Source organism: Vicia villosa, linkage group LG6 (genome assembly GCF_029867415.1).
Source record: "Vicia villosa cultivar HV-30 ecotype Madison, WI linkage group LG6, Vvil1.0, whole genome shotgun sequence".
Taxonomy (NCBI): Eukaryota; Viridiplantae; Streptophyta; class Magnoliopsida; order Fabales; family Fabaceae; genus Vicia; species Vicia villosa.
The window spans coordinates 153,702,862-153,725,002 of NC_081185.1; the positions used below are offsets into that span (position 1 = coordinate 153,702,862).

Below are 22,141 nucleotides of genomic sequence, written 5' to 3' on the forward strand. Positions count from 1 at the left end.
TACGAAAGTTTACAATTTTTTTCTTGTAAAAATTATAGGTATTAAATGTCAAACCATAATAAATTTGTGAATTGTATTTTTGTTTATTTGGCCTCATTTTGTGACTTCTTCCATGTTTCCCAACACACCTTATATTTGTTTATTTTATGTTTAGTAAACTATATGGTAATTTATAAACCAACTAATGCCAAAAAAATAAACCAACTAATGCCAAAAAATAATAATTTGACATAAATGTATATAAAATACTTATACTTATACATCACCTTATTCTAATTTAAATATATCATCTTTCTAACATCATTAACCTTGATCCTTCAATGTCCATTAGGCAAACTAGCATTTCTTGTTTTTTTTTTTCTCTTTATTAGCCACAAAATTTCATTTGATTTTTTTGTCATTACACAATATGATTGCAAATGTGTTGGCATAGTATCATAAAGTTGCCACCAAACTTCATTAGCTGAGTCACTAGCAAATTCATGATGATCTTCCAAATCTCAATTACAATCATAATCTATATAACACATTCAAGGTTTCAACCACAAATAATGTATAGCATATACATCTTCTAGTATCTCATATTTATAATCACCTATTTTATTAAATAATTTCATGTAGTTTAATTTTGATGGTAATCTATACCACCCTGTAAATACTTCATTCAAGAAATCTTAAGCACCTCCTAATATGGTTTCACCTTAGAAGTTTTATTCATCATGTTCTCAAACATGCATTGAGATGGCTCGATTACTATCAAACCAAAGTTGAATATTACTTTGTTATTAAGTGCATCTGATATTTGAGGGTAAGCAAATAAATCATCAATGTTCTTCAATACTAATAAATCAGAATCTATAAAAATTATTTTGTCATGCATGGTGAGTTGCCATATACATAGCTTACTATAGTTCCATCTATTATAATCATGTATTTTGGCAAATGGACTTCTGATACGTTGAATACATGTGATTTTCCAACCCACGACTTTTAAACCTCTAAGGGATTCAGGACCAATTGAATCATCGGCTAGAAGGACAAGATTTATAGGTTCAAACAGTGGCAGAGCAGCAGGGGACAAAGGAAGGTCATGACCGCCCATTGTTTTTTCAAAATTATAATTTACTGCCTAGATCATTTGGTATGAATGAAATTAAAAAATGATAGTTTTTAGATATTAAGACATACTATAAGTAAATTAATGCATTACTCCTTTTTAGCTATGACGACTTACGTACCCTAAACTTAGCTAGCTGTCCATCAATTAACCTTTGCGTTTATTGTGTTTTATTAACTTAAATAAATGTAAAAATTAGTTATTTTTATTTAATTAGAAATGGTAAAATTTAGAAAACATTAGTTAAATTCGTCGTTAGTTAGACGGAAAAAATACTATTTTAAAGAGTTAAGAAATTAACATAAATTTTTTTGTAAATTAAAGAATCAAATTAAATCTCAAAGTTAACATAAGGAAAAAAAACATATTAAACCATATGTAATCATGGTATATTTTGTTGATAATTATTATAATGTAAATATTTTACACATAATATAATTTAAATTTTTTCTTTACCCACCTCCCTATGGGGGTCACCCCCAGCGAAATTCCCAACTTACCCCTGTTTCGGAGATTCATCTCCGAAGTTATTTTTTTTTAGATTTTTTTAGATTTCGGAAATGCATCTCCGAAAACACCAAAAAATTGGTGTTTTCGCAAATGCATTTCCGAAATGCATCAAAATTCATTTATTTTTTACAATCAGGTAAGAAAACCATTACAGGACAAAAATTGTAATCAACCTGATTTGAAATTTCGAAGTGCCTTTTCTTTCTCCCCCACCACTCTCAGACAGTTACCTTCTAAGAAATGTGGTAACACTTTCCTACTTAAAAGCCTGCTCTCTCACCCATTTTTCTTCCAATCACATCCAAAATCAATTTCGATCCTCCTACTCCTACATATGTTGCAGCTCCGGTTGTTCGTCCACCAGTTGCAGCGCCGTTTCTTTTTAAAAATATAGTACTCTATATATTTATATCTACTATTTAATTTTTTGTATTCCAAAATAATGCAATAGTAGTAATAAAGTGGATTTTGGAAAAAATGATAAATATATCAAATAAATGATAGTAAATATTCACCATTACAGAAGTCATTCTTATCGTTAATTAAGAACTCAAACGATCTTTGTCCTAATACGTAACAAAAATTGGGAAGCTCCACAGTCACACGCTAATTCCATTTTATTACTTAGACGGTTAACTTCTAAACACTTTCCTATTTAAAAGCTTCTCACCCATTTTTCTTTCAAAATATCCCAAATCATTTTTGATCCTAAGTCTTCTTCTTTGCTTTAACGTTTTCTATCTCTTGTTACTGCTTTCATCACAATGTCTCGCCGCGGTGGAGGAAATCATCCTGAAAGTCGCCGGAGTCAACCATCTCCTACACATTCTCAACAATCATCCGTCAATGCTGCGGGATCAGGCCGTGGTGGTGGTGGCCGTGGCTCTCGCGGTGGACGTACCTCTGGTTCTTCTTCCTCCGGACATCCACCTCCTCCGTCATATGCTCCGGCCCCGGTTACCTCTCCTCCATCTATTGTTGCAGCTCCGGTTGTTCGTCCACCTGTTTCAGCGCCGTTTGTTCCATCTGTCGCAGCGCCGGTTGCTTCCTTGAGTTCGGCTCTGATTTCCATCGAGAGCCTGACTGCCGAAGTTAAACAGAAGGCTACTCTAGAGTCGGCTCCGTCGTCTCAGAAGGCGGTTAGGTTCCCTAACCGATCTGGTTACGGTCAATTGGGAAGGAAAATTCAAGTTCGTGCTAATCATTTTCAGTTGCGAGTGGCTGATAAGGATCTACACCACTATGATGTAAGTATAGTTTGCTCATAAGTTTTTTGTTGTTGTATATTATGTTGGTAAGTTACAATGTGGTATGGATTTCTAGAGGATCAGGACTTTCTAACCTGTTGCAGCGTCTCCTCCATCGTCTTCATCCGATTAAATAAAGCGAATCGTTCTTGTTTGTTATTTTTCTTCTGTCCAGACCTTATTTCGGAAGTGCATTTCCGAATTCCTCAAGGGGGTGAATTCGGAGATGAACTTCCGAATTCACCAATTTTCTAAAAATTAACCTTATTTCGGAGATGCATCTCCGAAATCAATATTTTTCATTAAAATATTCACCTTTTCGGAAATTCATTTCCGAAAACACCTTTTTTTCCAATAAAAGTACGTTTTCGGAAATGAACTTCCGAAACAAGGGGTATTTTTGTAAATTCGGCAGAGGTGACCAAGAAAATTAGGAGGTTGGTTAAGAAATTTTCTATAATTTATATACTTACATATTATTTTTATAATTTTTGTTTATTTTGAAAGCCATCCCGAAATCTCAAACTTGTTGTCCTGGCTTCGCCACTGGGTTAAAAATACTTTTACCACGTAAAGATGTGCTTTGTGCAATGGCTATTACACTACAAACATACTCTTAGAATGAATAACATTTGCATAAACTAGCTTTAGAACTTACACAATAATCTTATTGTGTCCTTGTGATTGCAACAAACTCCTCTATATCTCTTTATTTGCAATAATAAAGCACACATAATTATAAAATTGTTAACTTAATCTCAACTATATTGATCTTAATTTTATATATATATATATATATATATATATATATATATATATATATATATATATATAAGATCTCAAATTCGAATTTGAGATAAGGTGTTCACCCTAGTCATATCAACATTTCTCTATCTAACTAAATCTTATGGACAAAGCCAACTCATTTATCCATACACTTAATATTTTATCAAAATTATCCATTCATTAATTTCTCAATACATTGAAAAACATAATAATTGATATGGATATTTTAATAAATCTAATTTTATAAGAAAATAATAATAATCATAGTTAAATGTCTTCTTTAATATGGCTCTATTTGGTAAAGTTAGCAATTAGATGATAAATTAGCTTATAGTTTATGGCTGATGGCTGATAGCTTATAGCTTATAGCTGATGACTGATAGCTGATAAACTAATTAAAGTGTTTGGTAAAATTAGTGCTTAACTAGCTGATAAATATAAAATGACATAAAAAGACATTTTTTTAATTCATAAATCTTCATGAACGTACATATTTTAATTTGATTTTTGTAAATTAATTTTAAATTTATTTTCTACCAATATTATTTAGAACACGCACATTTAGTCAAAAGAACTTTTTTCAATTAAATTTTATTTGGGTCATGCTAACATGTGCCCTAAGGGCACATGTTAAAGATTCTATAAATAGAAAAAAATAAATATAAATAAATGCAATAAAGTTATATTTAAAGTTTCGATACACTAAATGCACGCGTTTTAAGAAAAAAATTCTATAAATATTTCATTAACTTGTGCTCTTGGGGCACATGTTAGCTTTTCTCATTTTATTTTATCAGATAAATCAAATAAATTTCAAATAAATATAGAAACCATATTATTACTAATTAAGTGTGATAGTAAACAATAGAATAAGTTAATATCGTAAGATCTTATTCTTTCCTATAAGTTATTATTATATAATATAAATAAATAAATAACATAATATCGTTAAAATTGTTGCACCAAATGACATTAATTAAGTAATATATAAACTATCTTAAAATATCAAACACACTTTAATATTTGGAAAAAAAATTCTTAATTTATAAATTTAATAGCAGTAATAAAATATATAACATTGACGAACTGATACATAAATATATTAAGTGATATATTATACATAACAAAATTTCTTCTAGTAAAATATTTTAACACTAAACACATAGACAATGGTTGAATCATCAAAGACAATAAAAAAAAATTATATAGTCAATCATTTAGTGAAATATATAGATTCGTACTCTCAAACATATAACAAATTATATTCTAACAATTTGAAGAAGATTCTAACACAGTCAAATGTTAGAGATTTTTTTTTTTAGAATAATACAAATATTTATAAACAATAATTTAAAATAAATATAATCACCTTTCTGGGATGCGTTAAAAAATTATTAATTTATTAATGATGATCTATAAAAAAATATAACTATCTTTTTGGGATGCGTTAAAACTATTTGTTATAAACAATGATCTAAAAAATATAACCATCTTTTTTGGAATAGTTTAAAATTATTTGTTATAAACAATATTCTAAAAAATATAACCATGGATAGTTTAAAATTATTTGTTATAAACAATATTCTAAAAAATATAACCATATTAAAATTATTTGTGTTAAAATTATTTGTGTCATTCTTCTAGAATGACAATTATTTTATGCGCGTATTACAAATTTTTAGATCGAAATCCTTCTAGGGTATTCAATATTATTATTGATGCAATCATTTTACTAGTTTTTAACATAATTGAGACAATTCTTCTGGAATTCATTAATATTTATAGATGCAATCCTTCTGAGATTCGTTAATAGTATAGATGCAATCCTTCTGGGATTGTTAATATTATCCTTCAGAGATGTTTTATAAGTTCTTCCAGAACTATATACTTTTATTTTGCTATCCTTCAGAGATGCTTGAGAAGTTCTTCAGGAATATATATAAATATTCTTTTGCTATCCTTCGGGATGTTTCATGATCATCGTTATTTTTGTTTTGACAAATGAATTAAGAATGAATCAACCAAAGCAAATCAAAATTAAAATTGAATCAATTTCAATCATATGATATTAGACATGTTCTAATCAAATAAAAAAAACCTATTAATTATATCAATATATAAACTTCATTATTATGTATAAATCATATTCAAATTTAATGACTTAATGAGAATTATACTATGACACCATTAAAGGAATTTAAGAGTTTTTTTTAATTTTTCATGAACTCAATCACAATTTAATTATTTATTTATTTATTTATTTTAGTTTTTCAGGAATTTAATCACAAATCTTTTGTTAATAAAAATAAAAATGATTGCAATCTTTCAAGGATGCTTGATAAGTTCTCCATGAACTATATAACAATTAATATTATTATTCAAGAATATTTGATAAGTTCTTCACGAACTATATAATAAATTCATTATTATCTTTCCGAAATATTTGATAAGTTATTGAGGAACTATATAATAAACTTATTATTATCCTTCATGGATATTTATTTAGTTCTTTAGAAACTATATACGAAAGACATTGTTTTGTAATCCTTTAAGGATTTATTGATAATTTAATAAATTATAGTATCAAAATTGAACACGGGTAATGAAAAATAAAATAAAATAATGAACTAATATTACCTCTCTTAGTTAGTTCTTCAATTTTTGTATTTTTAAAGTTTGGTAGAGTTTCGTGCTGATAACGAGTTATGAAATAAATAGAAATAAGATAAAAAGAGAGAGATATAATTATTCTGCATTATTTTATCTGTGTATTTTTCTATCATGAGATTGGTCCTATTTATAAGACAACATAGAGACAATGTAATAAATTCAAATTGCTATAAATAATGAATAAAATTATTGGGAGACAATCATCCAATTATTCATAACACATTTAAAATAATTAAAATTTATAAGGGTATTAATAAAAGAAAAATGATAAGCTAAAACGCTATTTAAAATAGCATCTGAAAAATAAGCTATAAGCTAGTAAAATAGGCTATAAACTCGGGATGAAAAAATTGTTACCAAACAAATCTTTTTTTATCATACAAATTTATAAACTCAAAATATGACTTGTGAAACAGAGCCTAATTAACATGTTAATGTAGTTTTGTTTATAATTGAGTTTGGATGATTGGTAACAAAATATAAGTAAAACTTAAAATGTTGTAAAAATTTAAACGAATTTGATTGAAAATTTAAATAAAAACACTTTTTAAATATTCTTTTGTCAAATATAATTAAAATTTATCAAAATATATATAAGGGTTAAATATACAAAAACTCCTGTAATATAGGCGAAATTCACTTTTCTCCCCTATATTTTTTTTTTCAAACACCCCTTAAAATATAAAAATACTATGTCTTTTGCCCCCTAAGTGTAAAGTTTAAGTAATATTTTTTTTGTTTGATTTTCCTTCCAAATTTGGTGTAAAATTTACACGCTTAGGGGGGTAATCCAAACAAAAAAAATTACAGAGGAAAACTAAAAAAAAAATATTACCAAAGGATAAAGCGAATTTCGCATATATTACACGGATGAAAGTGGTATTAACCCTATATCAAACTAAAGTGCAAAATCAATTTTCTACAATTAACTTTTTAATGCAACCAATTACATACTACTAAATTATGAAATAAAAATTGTAGGCGAATATGTGGGGGAAATAGTAAACAAAACACATCTCTATGAAAAAAAATTCAAACTCAAAATAATATATACTTGTTTCTGCGTAACCTAAGAAAATTTCACATGATCCAACCGGCATAAAAGTTTTTATGTTTAAGTCTCTTCAAATCAGACTTGTAAACCCATTAATCATTTTGATGCATCAATAAATCGTCACATCTGAAAATCTCAACCATAGAACCACAAGATCCAATAAACACAACATAGATATTTCCATTATCACTCTCCAACTTTTCTAGCCACTTAGTTTCCACAACTAAATTAGCCACCACTAAATTCACTCGTAATCTCAACCTATCTCTAATTCCTTTTTCCTCCATAAAAACATAAAAACGTCTTTGTTTGGAAATTGAATGAGAAAGAGAATTAGAAGAGAACTTAGAAGACATCTTTTTCTTTCAATTTTTGTGTTTAGAACTTAAATGGGTTACACTTTCACAATTTACGAATGATATTTTAAGTGGTCATCTGAGAGATATCCTATATTGATATACATTCTCAATATATAGAATCCAATCAAGTTAAAAAATTCAGTAGTCACATGCTCATATATGTTAAAATGGTACATAACATTTTGATGAAGATTTCATATCTTAATTTTTTTGGTTAAAAAGATCATAATATATTTAAATTGATGATTTTTTCTAGTTAAAGAGATCAGAACATATTTAATTGATGATTGCTAATTTGCTATAAAAGAAAGAGAAAATTATAAGTAATATTAAAATATTAAAATGTATTATATCCAACTTATTCAATTTTTTTCTATGAATAATATTAATAACATATATATTGATAATATTGAAAAAATCGGTGAATAGCTTTGTATCTAAACAAACACACCCTGTCAACATTATGCAAATTATATTGACAGCTAATTACAACACAACAACACAATAATAAATTAACTAACAATCATTAATTTAAAAATGTTAAATGTTTTATAATTATGACTCTCATAAAATTAGTGGTTGGGTGATAAGTTAGTTTATAACTTATGGCTGATGGTTTATAATTTACAGTTGATGATTGATGACTGATAGTTGATAAGGTAATTAAAGTATTTGGTAAAATTAGCGATTTATCTAGCTGATAAATATAAAATAACATAAAAAGATATTTCTCAATTAATAATTAAATATATATTAAAAATAATTAAAATTTATGAGGGTATTAATAGAAGAAAAATTGATAAACTATAAGCTAAAATACTATTTAAAATAACATCTGAAAAATAAACTATAAGTTAATAAAATAAGTTATAAACTCACAATAAGAAGACTATTACCAAACATATCTTTTATTATTATACGAGCTTATAAATTAAGCTAAAAATAGAGTTTGCCGAATAGAGCCTATACCTTATTTATGCAGTATAGTAAAATACTCACATGTGATTAGTTTGAGAATCTCTTTTAATAAATTATACTTGTTTATACTAGTTTTTATTGATTAAAACTCAAAAAATAAATGATAGTTTTTTCTTGGGCAAATTCAATAAATTTTAAGTTTATATGCTTCAACAATTCAAATTATTATTTTTTGTTTTTTTAGTTTTTTGTTTACTTTTCACCTCCACTTATGTCTAACTAAGAAAATATATGTATCACTATAAAAAAAAATCACGTCTATAACGACGTGAATTCCATGACACGACATGGAAAATCACGTCAGAGCATAAAATTAGCGACATGGTCATATACGTAAATCACGTCATATTGTCACAAGGATTTGTTATATATATTATTTTTATGTAAAGTTTTTGCATAAAAAGAAATGAATAATATATTTAATTAATTAAATATTCATAATTTAAAATTGAAATGAAATAATATAAATAGTAAAGATATTTTTTTATAGAAAAGCTATTTTATATATATATATATATATATATATATATATATATATATATATATATATATATATATATATATATATATATATATATATATATATATAGAATAAAATGATTATGATTTTATTTTAAATGGGTGCATCAAATTACTACATTATCTTTTATAAATTTGAAGTGAATTTGATTTTGTGATTCAAATATTTGTCATTTTTTAATGTATTTATCAAAGATAAAAAAAATTTCTCGACTTTTTATTTATTTATCGAAGACAACTTCGCCTAATATATTAATTAATGAGAAATAATTGTCATATATCAATAAATATAAGTTTAAATATGTTTTTGTCCTCTTAAATATCTCAAATTTTGTTTTAAATCGTTCAAAATATTTTTTATTCAAAGAATAATTCTTCTAAAAAATTTAATTTTAATTTTAAGTCCCACCTGCCAAAATTATCGCTAACTAAAAAATCATCGTTAATTATGTCGCTAAATTGTAAAAATCATTGCTAAGTTGTAGGAGAGACTAAAAGTTAAAATTAAAAATTTAGGATGACCATTCTTTAACACATATATATTTTGAAGGACTAATAACAAAATTTGAAATATTTATGAGGACCAAAACATATTTAACCCATAAATAAATGTCATATATTTTTATATTAATTATTAACTTTAAATCCTATGTTTGACCATTTTTGGACACTTTATCAGAATTTTAGAGGAAATGAACCTAACACAAGCCTTAAGACACAAGGTTCTACTTGTAAGAAACAATTTGCATTATTTTTAGAACTTGATTACAACAATGTTCTAGAGTAATGCACATACTACAAAATGATGTGTCTGGGGTTGGAATTTGTGAATGCAATTAAATTTCAATTTTAGTAGGATAGAAATAACAATTTCTGATTGGGTCACCCAAAAATGATATGCCCTTTCCAAGAGAATCTCAAGCAAACATGGTTAAGAGAGAAGATGATGAAATTGATCTATTGGAAACTAGTGAAAGGTATCTACCCTTCAAGTTTGTTTCTTCAAAGACTAACCAAAAAGTTGCATCTACAAAACTCAAGATGGAGTGGTTTTATTGGAACATTAGAGCCTTGACAAAAAACATCGATGGTGAGATAAATTTGTTTTATCTTCAATAAGTGTAGTGTTATATTTGTAAATGACCTGGATAAGGCGTTGACCTTGAGCCGTCTATGTCGCACGCTCGCGAAAAAAAGAACAGAGTCGCCACCAATATATTTATCCCATAAAGGAAGGAATATCATAAAACCTAGCAAAGGAAGGAACATGGTCTTGCAACCAGAGAATCTAGGTACGGGAGTCGGTTACGCGAGGGGAAGGTATTAGCACCCCTCACGCCCATCGTACTCGATGATATCCACCTATGTTTGTTTCTATCTAAAGGGTGTGTACTATGTCTATGTCTATATGCGAATGAATGCAAAATGTAGGGAAAAGAAAGAACTGTACTCGTACGGGCCCTACCCCGCTGACTACGTATCCTTTTCAGGAATCAAAGTTACCGTAGCTCGGCTCACATATTTCTGTTTGTTTTTGTGTTTTTTAGTTGGGCGGAGTTAACGTTCGCGCTCTTGCATAAGGGACGACCTACGACGCGATCGAGCGGAAATAACAGTGACCTTAGGTGCCAACGAGGCAAAAGAAAAGAAATGATTGGTTTGTGTCTTTTAGCGTAGATGAGTGATGAACAGTTCCCAATACCAGCCACTCACCACTTCCACTACTTTGTTTTGAATTTGAACCATTGTTAGGTGTTTTAAGTGTTTTTGGTTGGATGTTTTTTTAAAGGGAATTTGTTTGCGAGTTGAATCACATAAAAGGTATATAACGGTCGAGAAACATATTAGGGAATGAATCCCACTCATCTCTCTTCCATTATATAGTGATTGAAAAACAGATTAGGGAATGAATCCCACTCATTTCTCTCTCACTAAGTAGTGATCGAGAAACAGATTAGGGAATGAATCCCACTCATTTTTCTCCCACTAAGTGATTAAGAAACAGATTAGGGAATAAATCCCACTCGTTTCTCTCTCACTATTAGTAACGTGTGATTCGCGTCTTTTATTTATTAAGTGTTTTAAAAGTCGAAAGGAAAAATAATGAAATAGGGAACTAATTCTAAATTCTAATCTAAGTTGTCTATACAAGGGAATCAAAATAATAAAAGAACTATACACTTTATTAAAGGAAAAAACTATACATGGAATAGGTAAAGGGAAATCAATATACGACAAATAAAATCGAGAACTATAACAGATAAATGGTATTCACAAACACACATACATCAATTAAATCTATGGGAAAAAATCGAGACTAAAATTAATTCCTAAGTCCATTAAAGAATTATTTACAAGGAAGTATTAAAAACAAAGAAATTCAAACATATTGTAAAGAAAAAGGTTTATTAAAAGGATTAAAACAATTAGAAAAATTAACAAAAATTATGACAATTATTTAATCAACCTAAGCTATCTATGAAGAATTTTTATGTACTTTTATTTGAGTTAAAATTGGATTTGTGAAGTAAAAGTTAAAGGAAACAAAATTAAAATAAAAATCTAAAATCTAGACATCAGGGGGGGTGTATCAGTAATTTTAAAATTAACTAAAATCATGTTATAAAGCAAACTGGACCCAAACAGGGGGGTGGTAAGAGCAGTAGCGCTCGGGCCCATGTTCACAAGGTTGTAGGTGTGTTAGCAACAAGGGGGCGTAATTCCAGAAAGTGACAGAGCCCAATGCATGTGAGGCCCAACGCCCTCACTTATTTCCATTTTATTTCACTCATTTATTTACTCAGTATGTTAATATTATTTTAGACTATGGTTGAATTAAAATGTGGCATTCAATTAACATGTAGACACTGCATCAATTGGTTCAGATGAGACTTAAGTTAGAAGAAGACGAAAATAAAGCCCAGCTAATCACGTCTAGCCACGTCACCATTCAATCATTTGAGTAAGACAAAAATGCCAAGAAAAAAAGGAGGCTCATCCATTAGCAACGTGCCACGTCCTGGTCAGAGAGAAAGGAAAGTCAAAATTCAGACGCCGGATATTCCATTCCGGTCGTCTTCTCCGGCGAGCCTCCGCTGTGGTCATGGCCCAAACTTCCCATAAAAACAAGACTCCACCACTGCCTGACGCGAAATTTCGCACTGAGTCCAGATCCGGTGTCCAAAATCACTAACGTCCTCTTAAAGTTCCAAACCGAATCATTCTTGTAAACCCTAACTCTACGAACTTCCTCCATAACACATATAAACAACTCATACACCTCCTGTACACTCATAGATCCTAGATCTATGCTTTAATCCGATTATCATACACGTTTCAAGCACATGGATTCAAGCTCAGATTAACCAAATTTAAGCATAAATAAGAAGCAAGATTATACACTCTCAGATGCACATGTCCTACGTGTTATTGCTATAATGCCAAGGGAGATTCACGAACTTACCTATTGATGATATTTGAACAAAGAAACGAGAAATCTCCAAGCTTGTGTGCTACTGACTTGAGGAGTGCCTTGATCCTGAGAACTTGATGATAGTGTAACCAAATTCAGGAAGCCATGAGGATTGTTGTGCTTGCTCGAATCTTTGTATATAGAGAGTGAGATGATGTGGATGAGGCTTGGTGAGAAAGAGTGATGGAGATGAAGGTGGTGGTGAATGAAAACAGTTATGGAATTGATTCGTTAGAGATGATTTGTTGAAGTGGTGGAGGAGTTTGTTATAATATGTAACAAACTCTTTGGATAGAAAGAGTGAAGAGAGAAAAAGAGAGTGAGTGTGAAAATCGAAAAGAGGAAGAGAATGTGGTTCGTGGTGTCCAAATTGTGAAGGCTTTTATCTTTTATAGTGTGTATGCATGAGTGTGTATGGTGAGCTTATGGTGTGGTGCAAGAGTAGCAGAACTTTCCCAACACTTAGTGAACAAGTATACTCATTTATGGCAGGATTTTCTTTGCTTTTCATGTAACAGTTTTGTGCATGGCTTGGAATGGCAATATGACATACTTGAAGTACCAACTTCATGTCTACGTATCTTTTTCCATACATGGTTAAATAGCATGAGATTGACACTATTGCAAAGAGGATATGGATCACATCAAGAATGGTGTTGGAGTGATTGTAAGATGATGTATTTATCTCTTTCAAAAATGGCTTGGAAAGTATGGTGCCCCAATGGATCCTATGTGCGCGCGTGTGGCTTGGTTTTGACCCACATATTTTGGCAGGAACAAGACTTGGTCAGGGAGCGACTTTGGAGCCTTATATCTCATTAATCACACCACTAAAATCAATGGTCATTAGCTTGTTGGATAGAGGACATGGCAAAAAGTGTTTTGATACCTAGCTTGATCCTATTAGAGGTCTGTAGGGCTTTAAAATTGGCATTCAAAATGGCACACCACGTGTTTGGCAAAATGCACGCGTATGCCTTAGGAACCTGGCCCACCTTGCCATGCAGTGGTGACTTGATGAGGGCATGACCTTGAGGCTTCATAAATGATTCAATACACACCCAATTTGCTTGATTCTTCTTTCAATGGATAGAGGGCATGGAAAAGAGTAGATACATACCAAGCTTGCATTTGTAGGTTTCTTGAATTGTCCTGAAATTGTCTTCAAATGTTGCACGCCATGTGTTTGACACAATGCTTACGCGTGGCCTGGATTTTGGCCTGCGTCATGACTTGAACCAAATGAATTTCTTAAAACTTCAAACCTTTGTATCTTTTTATCTAAGCTTCAAATGAAAAAGTGTCCAACTACAAAGTTGTTCTCCTCCATGAGAGAAACAACTTTGATGTTGGAAATATCTCCAAAAAATGTCATTTGCCACGTGTAAACTAATGGTGAAGTGGACTGCTCATCAAGCTTTTAAGAATAAAATAAAAATTCTAAGTATAAAACTTCCTTTTTTTTATTTTTTTTCTATTTTTGGCAACTTTTGTCAAACTCCTGATTTTATTCATTCTTTGACTTTTCTTGACCGATTTTCCATCAAAAGTCAATTTTTGAGTGATTGACCTGATTTTTACCCAAAAGTCAACTGTTCTGATTTTTTCTCCGATCTTAATGAAATTCCTGATTAATCTGTTTCTGACCAATGGTGATCAACTGAACACTTCCACATAGTCATCATACCATATCCCTTCATAAGATCAGCTCTTGATCAATGTGTTGACCAAAAAGTCAATTGTGTTGACTTTGGTCAAGAAACCCTAATTCAGGATAATCAGATGAACGACAAGCTTGGATTTTCTAACCAATGCTTTGATTTGAAGGTGAGGGAACCCTGATTCAAGAATGCCCTCAGATGAATAATGCTACAAGACCAGACCTCAGATCTTTATATTTAATCAGAAGTTCTTTGCGCCAGGAACTCCTTTCTTATCTCCTTTTTTGGAACATTAACCATGATATGAATGCATGAATTGGGCCATGACCTAAATGATGTATGTATATGGATTATAGGCCAGATAAATAGGGTAGGACAAATTTGGGGTATGACAGTCTCCCAAAAATAAAAACAATCACATATCTCCCTCAGGGAGGTATTGCCTCACCCATCAATACTTCTTTGTCCCTCAATCATGGGAAACATGAGATAAGATAATTTTGGAGCATAAAGAAGTTAGGATCAACAACTAACCCGCATTCCCTTAGAAATAAGGCTTTAACGATTCGTTGTTGACTAGGAGGGCAGTGACATTTCCCAACGAAATACTAACCACCATACATCATAATATATATAATAAGGCCTCTGAGTATCTTTGCCCTAGTAGAGGTAACATGCACACCCGTACTTTTTTATCAGTACAATGACACCCACCGTGGAACCCAGTAAAATTAACCTGGGTCACACTTTCTTCATCACCATCACCATACTCATTGTTACCCTCCACTCCTATATCTAGCCATCCTCGACAATGGTTATCAGGAGAACTCCATCCCTATATGCCGAAGGATACCAATGGTTGCGGTGATGCCAACGTCTTAGTGGAGATGCATTCCTCCATGGACGGACTACCTTCTTCAGTGGTGACTGCGATGACAAAGAAAACGGCGTTGGAGAACCTAGAAGAGAGTAATGCCATATTGTATTCTAAATTAGAGATAGATAATGAAATCTGCTTAGAGTCGACAGTTGTCGCGGTGCAAAAAATACCCGAGTGTATCGCATGCTTGAAATACAACAGAGTCGCCACCAAACTTTGTTTATTCCAAAAGGAAAGAGAAAATATCGATGAAACTCACCAAGAAAAGATAAGATAGTCACCGCAACAAAAAACGTAGCCTTGAGTTATCCATCGCACCTGGAGATACGTAGGAGCGAGATCCAAAGTCTCGTCAGACACAATAATAAAAAACCAAAAACACTTTCCTTTTTCTCTTTCTCGCATAATAAGTAGAAGAACATGAATAGACATAAGCTAATCGATCGCGAAACTAATTAAATGGGTCTCGTTGAGTACAACAGATGTGAGAGATGTTAATATCTTCCCTTTGCATAGCCGACTCCCGAACACTGATTTGGTTGCGATGACCATTTTATCCTTTCCTTTGCAAGTTTTATTGATATTTTCCATTTCCTTTTGGAATAAATAAAATTCGGTGGCGACTCTATTGTATTTCGAGCGTGCGAAACGCTCGGGTATTTTTTTTCGCATCGCGACAGTATGGTTAATCACTCAGCTATATTTTTTTACCTGTCAGATTTTAGGGAGAACGTTTCATAAGTAATATGAACTACAATTATAGAGCCACTCATAAGTGTTAAAAACATATTGTATATTCTAATTTTGATACTCATGTTCATCATTGTCAATTTTATCATTTCTGGGATTAAGTGTGTAGTTATTCATCTCATGGATATGTAGATCATGTATAGAGTAAACACCATATAATGTAGAGCAAAAGCCAAAAGCTAAAAGAAACACAAGAAAGAATAATCCCTTATCCAAAGTGTAAAATTATCGTTATAAATATAAGAGCTAATTGATCCCATCTTGAGGGCATGGATTTATCAAGCGATATGGTTAGAAAAACCCATTTGATGGACCAACTGTTGATAAGTTTTGTTTGTGTTCTGAATCAACAGATTAAACACAATGCATATTTTCTAGGTGAGAATGTGAATCATATCATAGTTACTCTCATCTATTTGTTGTCTTACAGACTAGAGAGAATTATTGGTTAAGGATTGCATAATTGGACGAAAATATCATAACCCTTGTGGTTGTTGCCCCATTCGTCAAAGGTTATTTTTAATGGACCGTGATGCTAAATAGGGTTGATAAGGGATGATATGGTCATCATATTATCTGCATATGTCGATGCACTAGGGTGTAGGATTACCATCAACGCAGTTGGTATGCCATATGGTTTTTCCTAACCACTATGAGGTAATGTAAATCTTAAAAGGGAAGGAGGCCTTTGGTATCCTACATTATGTGTAACTCTAGGAATGGTTGCTATACTCGACACTTATGATGGTGAAACCACTACTTCTGGTGATATATTCGAGATTAATATATGGCTTATGACATTAGAGTTTTCTCCAACATAAGTCGGAGTCCCTGTAGTACCAGCGATCGATCTAAATGGTTGGTCTCCTGAGGTTGGAGCATTATTCTAGGGAGGGGGTTGATTTCTTATAGGACGACACATTTTGGGAATTCCTTTACCACTCCTCATATGCATGTACGCTAAAAAATCTTAATCATTTTATGCATGAAGAACAAACAAATGGAGGTACGTAAAACACCACTTTTCTGCAAAAGTTTTAAAGTTATTTACACAAAACGGTCCCATCAGTTGTATCAATTTGTTTACCAGTATTTACACCAATTTGTTTACCAAAGTTTATCGTGCTTGTGAGATTAACTAAAAAAATCTCGGAAGCAATTTATGCAAAGTAATTGTATGAAAATAGTGTGTGTGAATTAAACGCAGTTGTTCGAATAAAGACAAAATAAACACAAAACATAACTAAATAAAAGCTTTGGTAAATGAAAAGTATGTAACATGCAATAAATAACATTAAACAATAATGGAAATCACAGAAGACAAAGACAAATTTTTCATTTAAGAAAACAACAAAATAATGAAAAGAAAAGACGCAGACTCATACATGTTTCTCATAATTTGTTTCACTTTTTGACTCAGGTACTTCAGTTCTATATAGAGAATGTATGAAACTTTGCAACCTCTATTATAATATATGAGCTTGCTACTTATACTACTCTAAAAATAACGGTTTTTGACAGTTATACTTCCAAAAGGAAGACACATATCAAATTATACAGTTTAACATTCTAAAATGCTTCCACATTGTCAGACTTTATAACTTCTAAAGAGCCAATTATCCGATGTTCATAACTTTTCAAAGCCACTAACTGCTTTTCAAGAATATTTGATTCACTACTCATCGAAGCACATATTCTTCTAACTGATCCTTATACTTCAAAAATATCTTAAGTTTTAGACGATTAATGACTCTTTCGAAATCAATCTTTCTGTCGAAACCCTTTACGTGATTTTGGACATGTTTAGAGGAAAGAGATCCTAATCTTATAGATATGTTGTTGATATTCTTGCAAACCAATGCTAAACATACCAGTCGAAGTCCCTTTCCTTGACGTGATTGCTCTTGTTGAAGCTTGTCATAAATGCTTTACAACATTCATTATTTTCTCAGTTTGACTTGCTTTTGACTTTCTCTTAGCTGAGATTTCCAGGATAACAATAGCTCTTACCAGAATTGAAGCCTTTTGATTTATTCATCTCAAGGTATGATAATGAAAGTAGAACTTGAGTAGAATCATGGAAATACTTTAGTAAGTAGCGTTAAACTCACACATTATCATCGGAGCATATAAACTCTAACATTTTCTTAAAAATCTCAAATTTTCAAGATTTTTCCTAGAGGATAAAGAAATGTTCAAGTTTAGGGTTTTGAGATTAGTTTGTCATATCATATTTTAAGTATGATTTCAAGTACTTTTTAGTGCTTTTTCTTTTAATTTGTCTGTATTTTATAGGAATTAACAAAGATTTTGAAGGATCATAAGAAAGACTAATCCAAGCTTAAATCTTCAACCAGAAAAGTTATATGGTATTTTAATGTGGAAGTTATCGTGACAAAGCAAAAAAAGCACTAGTATATGAGAAACAAAAGTTAAAGAGGAAAATTTGTAGAAGAGCTAGAATAACGACACACCAATATCCAAATGGAATTAATTAAGCAACAAAGGACAAAGTGTTGCTCCAAAGTCATAAGAGGAGCCATTTCAAGCTTTTGTTAAGCAGAGTTGTGCTCTCATAAGCTAAAGTGGCAGGATATTTATAATCACATAATGCCTCGTTAGGTTAAATGTAATCATGATGAATACTCCATCGTAAAAAATAATATAAATTAAAAATTAAAAATTTAGCCATTCTCAAATATTTTTCATTCGCATAAGATATAGTGGGTCATACAATCCCTATAAAAGCTTCAACAATAATAATACCTAATAAAAAATAACACATTATGTTTTTTAAATAAGAGGAAGGGTCAAAGGTCCAAAAAACAAAATTACAAAGAAACCCATTTATGTAATTTATAAATCAATTAATGTCAAAATTGTAAGTTAACATCAACAAATATAAAATATTTGTACTTATACATCACCTCTCTCTAATTTAAATATTTCATCTTTCTAGGATCCTTAACTTCGATTTTCCAATGTCCATCAGGTAAACTAGTATTTTTTGCTATTTTTCTGTTCCAGACAAATCTTTCATGTGATTTCTTGGTAATTGCACAATGTGATTGCATATGTTTTGGCATGGTATCGTAAACTTGCCACCAAACTTCATTAGCTGAGTCACTAGCAAATATATGATGATCCTGCAAATTCCAATTACAATCATAATCTCTGTAACACATCCATGGTTTCAAACCCAGATAATGTATAGTGTACACATCATGTTCTATCTCATGCTTATTATCACTTATTTCCCTAAATGACTTCATGTAGTTTAATTTTGATGGTAATCTATGCCACCATGTGAATACTTCGTTCACGAAACCTTGGTCACCCCCATTATATGGTTTAACCTTAGAAGTTTTATTCATCATATACTCAAACATGCATTGAGATGGCTCAACTACAGTCAAACCCGAGTTGAATATTACATTTTCATTTGGTGAAGCTGATAATTGAGGATAAGCAAAGAAACCATCAATGTTCTTCAATACTAAGAAATCCGAATCTATGAAAATTATTTTTTCATACATGGTGAGTTGCCATATACGTAGCTTACTATAGTTCCAACGGTTATATGCATTTTTATCGGCAAATGGACTTCTAATACGTTGAATGCGTGTGATTTTCCAACCAGCAGCTATTAAACCTTTAGTAGATTCAGGACCAATTGAATCATCGGCTAAAAGAACTAGATCTATAGGTTCAAAAATATTTTTACCAGATAAAAATATGCTTTGTGCAAGAGTTATTGCCCCACAAACATACTCTTCTGAAGAGTGAAGAACAGTTACATAAGCTAGCTTTGGAACTTGCACAATACTCTTATTGTGCCCTGATGATTTTGGCAAATAACTCCTCCATGTCTCTTTACCTGCAACAATGATTGTAAATGTTCTTCCTTAATTTCAAATATACTCTCAATCATAAGCAGAAAATAATGTATTTGCTTATTGAAATAAAATCAAAAGTTAACTAATTTTTTCTATTTGTTATCATAAATAGAGTGGTAATAACTATCTTAATGTCTTAATATTGTAAAAACATAATCATCCTACAAGATCTATATTTATCGATTCAGCTGAGTTTTATAGACAAAAATTAACTAATTTATACATATGTTTAGGGGTAATGTTAACTTGTGCCCTAAAGACACATCTTAAGAAAGTCATAAAAGGAAAATTTGTGTTAAAAAAGGTAATAAAAAATTTACTATCAATTTTTAATAAAATCAATGCATAATTTTCAAGATTTATTTTTACATTTAAGTCTTAACTTGTGCAGTTGTGCCCTTAGAACACATGTTAGCATTACCATATGTTTAATATATTATAAATTAACATATTAAACATATGGTAATGCTAACATGTGTTCTAAGGGCACAAGTTAAGACTTAAATGTAAAAAAAAAATTATGGGAAAAGATAATCATTGATATGGATAGTTTAATAAATAAAATTTATTTTTACATGAAAATAAAACAACTAATTGTATTAAAATATCATTTTTAATAGGATTCAAACTTAATCATAAACATGTGACAATGTTAAGTTTTTTTAAAAATTTTGTTGCAAACTATTGTGACTTTCATCATCTCGAAGAATTCATATTCAATTTATAATCCCAAAAAATTGTAATAAGTATGTTTATTTTAATTGAATTTTGAGGATCCGTCATAAAGTAAAACTTAAAAAGATTGCTAAATGTCAAATAAATTTGCTTTAAAAATATATTATGTTTTTTATATTTAAACTTTATTAAAATGTATATAATAATATGTCTTGGTTAAACTAATTTTAAAAAAAAGTAAAAAATTGACTATAAAAAAGGAATATGTGTTGATTTAGAAATGTTTATTAAGAAAAATATAATTACCTTATTTATTTTTAATTATTATTTTTAACCCTTTTAAACACATACAAATCATATCATATACTCTCTCAGTCCTAAAATAAGTGTCATACTTTCATAGAGATTAGAAAAATGTGATAAGTAAAAAAAGAATAACAATTTTACTAAACTATTGCTTATGGTTATTGATATATTCAAATTATAATTAATGTAAAGTGGGAGAAATAGTAAATTTGGAGTATTAATTAGATGAGATATCATTATAAGATAAATACTAAAATTGCATTGGAAAATAAAAGCAACACTTCTTTTAGATTTTTTTTATTTATAAATGATACTTTTTTAGTGACGTAGTAGATATTATTAATTAAATAAAATTAAAATAGTGCAAACGAATCCTCCATTACTGATTTTATAGTGCAATCAATTGGAAACTACTAAATTAAAAGATAACATAATTTTTCATAATAAAAAAAAAGACAAATATGCTGAAAAAACATATAAAACAAATCTTTATGAATGCTTCAAATTAAAAATAAAATGTACCTGATTCTGCAAAACCTGGAGAAATCTGACATGATCCAACTGGCATAAGAGTTTTTTGCTTAAGTCTCTTCAAATCAGGCTTGTAAATCCAATAATCACTTTGATGCATCAATAAATCATCACATCTGAAAATCTCAACCATAGGACCACAAGATCCAACAAACACAACATACATATTACCATGATCAATCTCCATCTTTTTTAGCCACTTAGCTTCCACAACTAAATTAGCCACCACTAAATTTACTTGTAATCTAAACACGTCTCTAATCCCTTTTTCCTCTATTAATCCCTCTCCACATGGAACCCTAGCCACAACTATATCAAGATCTTTGTAATTCTTCAAAGTTGGCATAGGTATGTTTGGACATTTAGGCTTATTCACTTTGTCTTCCTCATCAATCCATTCTGGAAAAAAGTCATTCCATTTCAAATTTTCATCAACTCGGTCGAAAGGGATAGGAACAATATCAACTCGCGATCTATCTGCGTCAAGATTTTTATACATGGATTTTTGGTTAATGTTAACCATACCTATCTTGATCTTTGTTTTGCTATGAAAATCATGCTCTATAAACTTGAACCAAGATGGTTTTGTTCTCTCGTGATCATCGACTCTTTGATACTTCAATGAAAAGACAAATATGAAAACGGGTAGAGAAATAAGAATAACAAAAACAAAAAATATTTTTTGTTTGAAAAATGAATGAGAAAAAGAATTAGAAGACCTAGAAGGCAT

At 30.3% G+C, this 22,141-nt stretch overlaps 1 protein-coding gene and 1 pseudogene across 1 annotated transcript; both read right to left on the reverse strand.

Moving 5' to 3' along the window:
• Positions 1–272: 272 nt before the first annotated feature.
• Positions 273–15,352, reverse strand: LOC131615036 (putative UDP-glucuronate:xylan alpha-glucuronosyltransferase 4; annotated as a pseudogene).
• A 3,584-nt stretch (positions 15,353–18,936) lies between these two features.
• LOC131615037 (putative UDP-glucuronate:xylan alpha-glucuronosyltransferase 4) lies at positions 18,937–22,141 on the reverse strand. Its single transcript, XM_058886553.1, has 2 exons — positions 21,403–22,141; positions 18,937–19,880 (listed from the first exon to the last, which is right to left on the reverse strand). The coding sequence occupies exons 1-2, from the start codon at positions 22,139–22,141 to the stop codon at positions 18,937–18,939; spliced, it is 1,683 nt and encodes a 560-aa protein (XP_058742536.1).